General features: G+C 37.6%; 1 protein-coding gene across 1 annotated transcript in view; it reads right to left on the bottom strand.

Annotated features, from left to right (window-relative positions):
* Positions 1-282: 282 nt before the first annotated feature.
* Positions 283-6000, bottom strand: part of LOC126416368 (pancreatic triacylglycerol lipase-like) — a 247527-nt gene continuing 241809 nt past the window's right edge. Inside the window, exon 8 of the mRNA XM_050084048.1 lies at positions 283-5419. Coding sequence (XP_049940005.1) covers positions 5290-5419 — 130 coding nt within the window. The 3' untranslated portion in view covers positions 283-5289. The remainder of the gene's footprint in view (positions 5420-6000) is intronic.

Genomic DNA, 6000 nt, shown 5'->3' with positions numbered 1-6000 from the left:
GTCATGGTAACTCTAAACAACAGAAATTATTCATCTGTCATTTTCTGTGATCTTTCTAAGGTTGTGTAGATCATAAGATTCTACTAGGAAAATTAAAATGATATGGTTGGAGGTGTTCCTCTTGCGGTCAGTCATATCTAGGAACATTCTGGGAATAGGATTATTTTGTAATGAACATGTGATATATATTAAAGACTAGGGTTATTATGACCTCAGTAGCTATTTTTCTTATTGTGAGTATGTAAGTAAATTATTTTTTACTTTTTAATAAATACTGGTAACTAACTCACTTATTCAGTTTATTGAACAGAATACATTTTGAACCACAAATTTCATTTATTAGTGTTACAATATTGTACAACATAGCCTTTTAAATATATGTGACCATAAGTTAAGCTAGGTATCATTTATCCATTATCGATGATCATGTGCAGTGGTACATAGCTATGCTTTAGAAGTTATATACTGCTTGATATTTCTGCTGCTAATCCAACCTCCTGTTTATGTATCTGAAATTGAGATAGTTACAAGAAATAATAACTTCACTCTTGCATTTATGAATATTAATTTGTTTTTCATTACAGGCGTGAACTCTGTATAATTCCATTAACCCTTATCAATGAAGTGTTGGTTGGTCTAAATTTAATTTTGGTACCAGCAGTTCTATACATGGCAGATGAGGAAGATTTAAATAACTGAGATAATCTTGTTTTATAAAATTTTCCACCATACATTATTTTATAAAATTCTTTCCATTTAAGGCTAAATACAAATTGTAGGAGTTTGTAATGAAAGTTTCAGTATCTTATATTAAACAATAGAGCACATGTACATTTTTTTTATTAATAAGTGTACAATTTTTTTTTTTAATTAACAAGCATACCCTCTTTCCTGTAAGTTATGAGCATGATTGTAGTGCCTTGATAATGGCACAAAACTAATCACAGCCAGCTTGTCGTGAGTTGTTCTGCTTCTAAACCTCAACTGTGCCTTACCAGTTGTTTGGTTTTGGGGTTGTGTATTCACTCAGCTTATGAACTGTCAACCGGCCGAAGTGGCCGTGCGTTAAAGGCGCTGCAGTCTGGAACTGCAAGACCGCTACAGTCGCAGGTTCGAATCCTGCCTCGGGCATGGATGTTTGTGATGTCCTTAGGTTAGTTAGGTTTAACTAGTTCTAAGTTCTAGGGGACTAATGACCTCAGCAGTTGAGTCCCATAGTGCTCAGAGCCATTTGAACCATTTTTTTATGAACTGTTATCTCACTGGTATGGGAATGCATCATGATTAGATAAGAGGTAATTGAAGATATTCTTGTTGCAAGTACATCGACTGGCTTCTTGAATGCAGTGCAACTGTTATACTTTTCAACACCTTTGCAAAACTGATAGTCTTCACGCTAGGCATCTTGGCAGTGGCAAAGATGCTGTGATAACACTAGATTTTGATAGCTAGCTTTAGCAATGCAGTTCCAACTGGTATGCATGCTGTAGCACAAGCAATTGGTGCACTGATAAAGGAAGATTAGAATTTAACATCTTGGCCATCTTCATGTTATCAGAGTTGGAGCAAAAGCTTATACAGGACATTGAAAGGAGAGGAAATCAACAGTGTATTTCTCAAAGGGACCATCACAACATTTGCCTTAAACAATTTAATCTGGCTGACTGGATGGTGACTTGACCCATGAAACTTCCTGACAGATTAAAACTGTATGCCGGACCGAGACTCAAACTCAGGACCTTTGCCTTCTGTGGGCAAGTGCTCTACAATCTGATCTACCCAAACATGACTCATGCCCCATCCTCACAGCTTTACTTCCACCAGTACCTCATATCCTACTTTCCAAACTTCACAGAATCTCTCCTGCGATGGTAGAGCACTTGCCTGCGAAAGCCAAAGGTCCTGAGTTCAAGTCTCGGTCCGGCACACATTTTTAATCTGCCAGGAAGTTTCATATCAGTCAAACCTCTTAGCCACTTCATCACTTTGTAAAACATTATGGGCATAGATCATATAACTATTTAGAGGGTCTTCAAGAGTGTAACCTATATTGTGTCACATTAGGATGATCCAACTACAAACCTGGTGTGGCATTCATGCATTTGTTTTTTCATCAAAATAATGGTAATGGTGTTGGCTTTCGAGCAATACTATTATTCACAGAAGAGGCATAATTTGTAGTAGTCAGCTATTTTAACAGGATGGTTGTAAGTTGGAGAATGAGATCCTATGTGTAAATTACTGTTTGTTATCACTAACAAAGATTTTCATAAAGATTTTTGGTAGTGTTCTTCTTTCAGCCCTATTTAACTGGAGAACCTTACTACAAGAGTCTGCACACCACAATTACAAAACAGCTGGTCACAATACCACTTTCTTTGCACAGCTATCTCTCTTTCTATTGCTGATGTGTGAGAACAACTAACTGTAAACTTTAGGAACAATGGGAAAGTCAAGCAGGATCTGTTACCTGGCCAGTATCTTCACCTGATTTATTGTATCTTGATTCAATTCTTTGGTGGCTGTCAAAACAGTAGTTTACATTACTCCTATTGTCACCATAGCTGATTGATTTCACAAATCAGCCATGCACTTGATGACATGAAACAGAATCCTGCTATCCTCGATAGAGGATTGCAGCAAAAGTAACAATTACGTGATGAGTTTCAGAGAAAACATTTTGAACACCTGTTGTGACTTTATCTGAATATGTCTTTAATGAAACATAATAAACGCACAATTCTCATTATTCATTCTCAGAACTTTACAGTCACCTTATGTACATAACTCATGAAGCATTGGTTCATGAGCTTGTGTGTGGAGGCTTTCATACTTAAAACTTGTCAGTGGAATCCTAAAACATGCTTCATATTTTCATTAGGTGTTTTTGTAATCAGTTATGGCATATGAATATGGGACAAAGAGAGAAGCATTCAGATTAAAAAGGGCATAAGCCAGGTACACAGTCTTCCTTCACAGCTGCATAACCTATATACAAAAAAAAGCAATGAAGGAAATAAAATAAGGATTCAGAAGTAGATTAAAATTCGGGGTGAAAGAATGTCAATAATAAAACTTTGTGACAATATTTTTACTCTCTGTTAAGGTGAGGGAGAATTACAAGGCCTGTTTAATGGAATGAACAGTTAAAGTAAGAAGAACAAGGATCAAGAATAAAACAAAAAGATGAAAGTATGATGGAGCAGCAGATGTTGAATCACTGACAAACTATATTGAAATTTGGGACCATGTTTGAGGGGCATTCTACACTGATTTACACTATTTTTATGCTTATTAAAAACCTTTATGTGTTGGACATCTTTGAATCATGTTTTTGGAGTCTGTCACATCCACCGTCAGACAGCTGCTCACACTTTTGAACATCTGTGAAATGATGTCCATGCAGCAGTTTCTTTGTAGCATTGAATAGTTGGTAATCATAATGGACAAGTCAGGAGAATATGGAGAGTGTGGCAGCACCTAGAACCTCATGTCAACAATGACAGCTGTGATTGTTCCAGTCATATGGGGATGAATGTTATTGTGCTGAAAGAGCATTCACTTCACCCATTTTCCAGGCCATTTCTTTTGGAATGCACAATGAGACCCTTTGGAGGTCACATTATGCAATTAAAAAGAAATGGCCAGAATGGGGCCACAAAGATACCTCAGAATGGACACCATTTCACAAATGCCCGGGAACAGCTAGCAGCTGACCTGTGGTGGGTGCAACATACCCCTAGGAGGGCCTACAGAGGACCTATATCAGTGATGCAAATGTGTGCAGCTTAATGGAGACTATATTGAGGTAATGCAAGTGTCTACTGAGGCATATAGATTCTTAGTGAGTGAGTGAGTGAGTGAGTGAGAGAGAGAGAGAGAGAGAGAGAGAGAGAGAGAAAGAGAGAGTAATAAAGGGTAAATCAGCATGGAACATGTCTCACTGTAGACAAAGTAAAGAAACTTTGCTTCCTTGGAAACATGATGAATAATGCAATGAGGATTTAAGTAGCAAATGAGCACAAGAAAAAAAGAGCATTATCCATAAAATAAGTCTGTTAGTATGAAACCTAGGTGTTAACTTGAGAAAGAAATTTCTGAGAGTGTCACTCAGAGGTATTATAAAGCATAGAAATGAATTGTTGGCTGTAATAAAATTGGGAAAGAAAAGAATCCAATCATTTGGTACATGATGTTACGAAAGGATGCTGAAAATGGAGTAGACTGTTAGGATAAGAAATGAGGAGATTCTCCACAGAAGTGATAAAGAGAGGAGTGTATGGAAAACACTAAGATCAGGATGACAGGGCATGTGTTAAGATATCAGAGTATAATGTGAATGATTCCAGAGGGCGCTATAGAGGAAAAATTGTTTACTGGAAGACAGAGACTGGAATACATATAATGTGTAATTGAGGATGTTCGGTTCAGGTGCTGAGATTAAGAGACTGGCACAGAAGAAGAGATTGTGGCAGGACACAGAAGACTGATAACCTAAAGAGATAAAGGAATTACAGGTGAATAAAATATTGCATCTTTAAATGCATTTTAAATACCATAATGAATTACATGACAGATCTATCAAAAATGACTGGTGACTGTGTATTGACACTTCATGATTGTGTGACCAAAGATTAAATTCACAGTCAGTACCGAATGCACCCTGTTGAGAAGATGGGAGAAAGATGTCAATGGTGATATGGACACTTTCTTCAAGTAGATCAAGAAACAATAGTAAATCTTTGGTTTTCATTGAAAGTCAATGGTAAATGACCTATGGGAATACTAAGACAATGTTGGCTAGATATCCTCCAGTGAGTCTCCACCAAGACAAAGCTCAAGATTATGCCAACTGGAGCTAGAGAGCAAAAAAGGCAGACTTCTGTACATTGAGGGACAAACACTGGGGATGAAAAAGAAGATCATGTATTTACAAATTATAAATAATCAGTGTAAGGTTGTTTCATTTGGCTATTGTGTATTGTTAGTCCTGACAATCCTTTTTTGCTGCATTTTATGTGTAGGGGGAGCACAGATAGTAGAAAACTAAAAAGGAGAAGTAAGGATTTGAGAGGTGAGGATGGAAATTATGAGACATTAGAAGAAATAAACCTTTACAACATGGTAAAAGAGAAAAGTGCTTTCCCTCTATTGGCTATGTTGATGCTACTTCTGTTTCTGTTAGCTTGCCACATCTCACTGTCACAAGAAGACCAATATAGCATATCTGCTGGTGGAACACAATGTCTTATCAGATTAAGTTCTCAAATGCAGGATGGTGTCACAGTGCTAGGATTGTGCTATGTAGTCAGTGTCAGCTGCTGTCTCTGGTGCCACTGTTGTCATAGTTGTTGCCGGCTGGTTTCCCAATGCGAAAGGTGGTGTTTCCGCTGTCTCCACAATGAATACCCCTCGGGTCCTGCACACAACACATTCATCCATTTATACACTGTCTTTCATACTTCCTTTCAAGAAGGAGAACCTTCAGGGATGTGGACAAGTCCAGTTACACATTACAAAAGACAAAAAAATTGTTGAAATCTAATCTGTATACCATATTAACAATAATCTATCATTATACTGCTTACTGTCAGTCTCGGTAGCTGAGTGTTCAAAGTAGATGACTGTCATGCAGAGAACCTGTGTTCAATTCCTAGTATTACCATATTACCAGGGATTTTTCCTTGGTGGGAGGACTGGAACGGGGTGCAGTCAGCCTTGTGAAGCCAACTGAGGACTTACTTGAATGAACAGTAGAGCTTCCAAGGTCAAGAAACCTGACAAAGACTGGGAGAATGGTGTGCTGTCCACATGTCTCTCCACAGTACATCCCGTGACATGAATGGTAGAGGATGAGTTGGCCGCAACTGGATCATTTAGGGCTAGAATGCGGAACTTTACCTACCATAACTATCTTTATTGCTTGATATTTTTTCAACAAAACTAGAAACATAGCTGTTACATTCAAAAAAGCTGTTACTTCCTCAGTTGCATTAAATA

This window comes from Schistocerca serialis, chromosome 8 (assembly GCF_023864345.2).
Source record: "Schistocerca serialis cubense isolate TAMUIC-IGC-003099 chromosome 8, iqSchSeri2.2, whole genome shotgun sequence".
Lineage (NCBI taxonomy): Eukaryota > Metazoa > Arthropoda > Insecta > Orthoptera > Acrididae > Schistocerca > Schistocerca serialis.
Note: the sequence above shows the minus strand (reverse complement) of the source record. Positions and strands in the feature narration are given on the sequence as shown.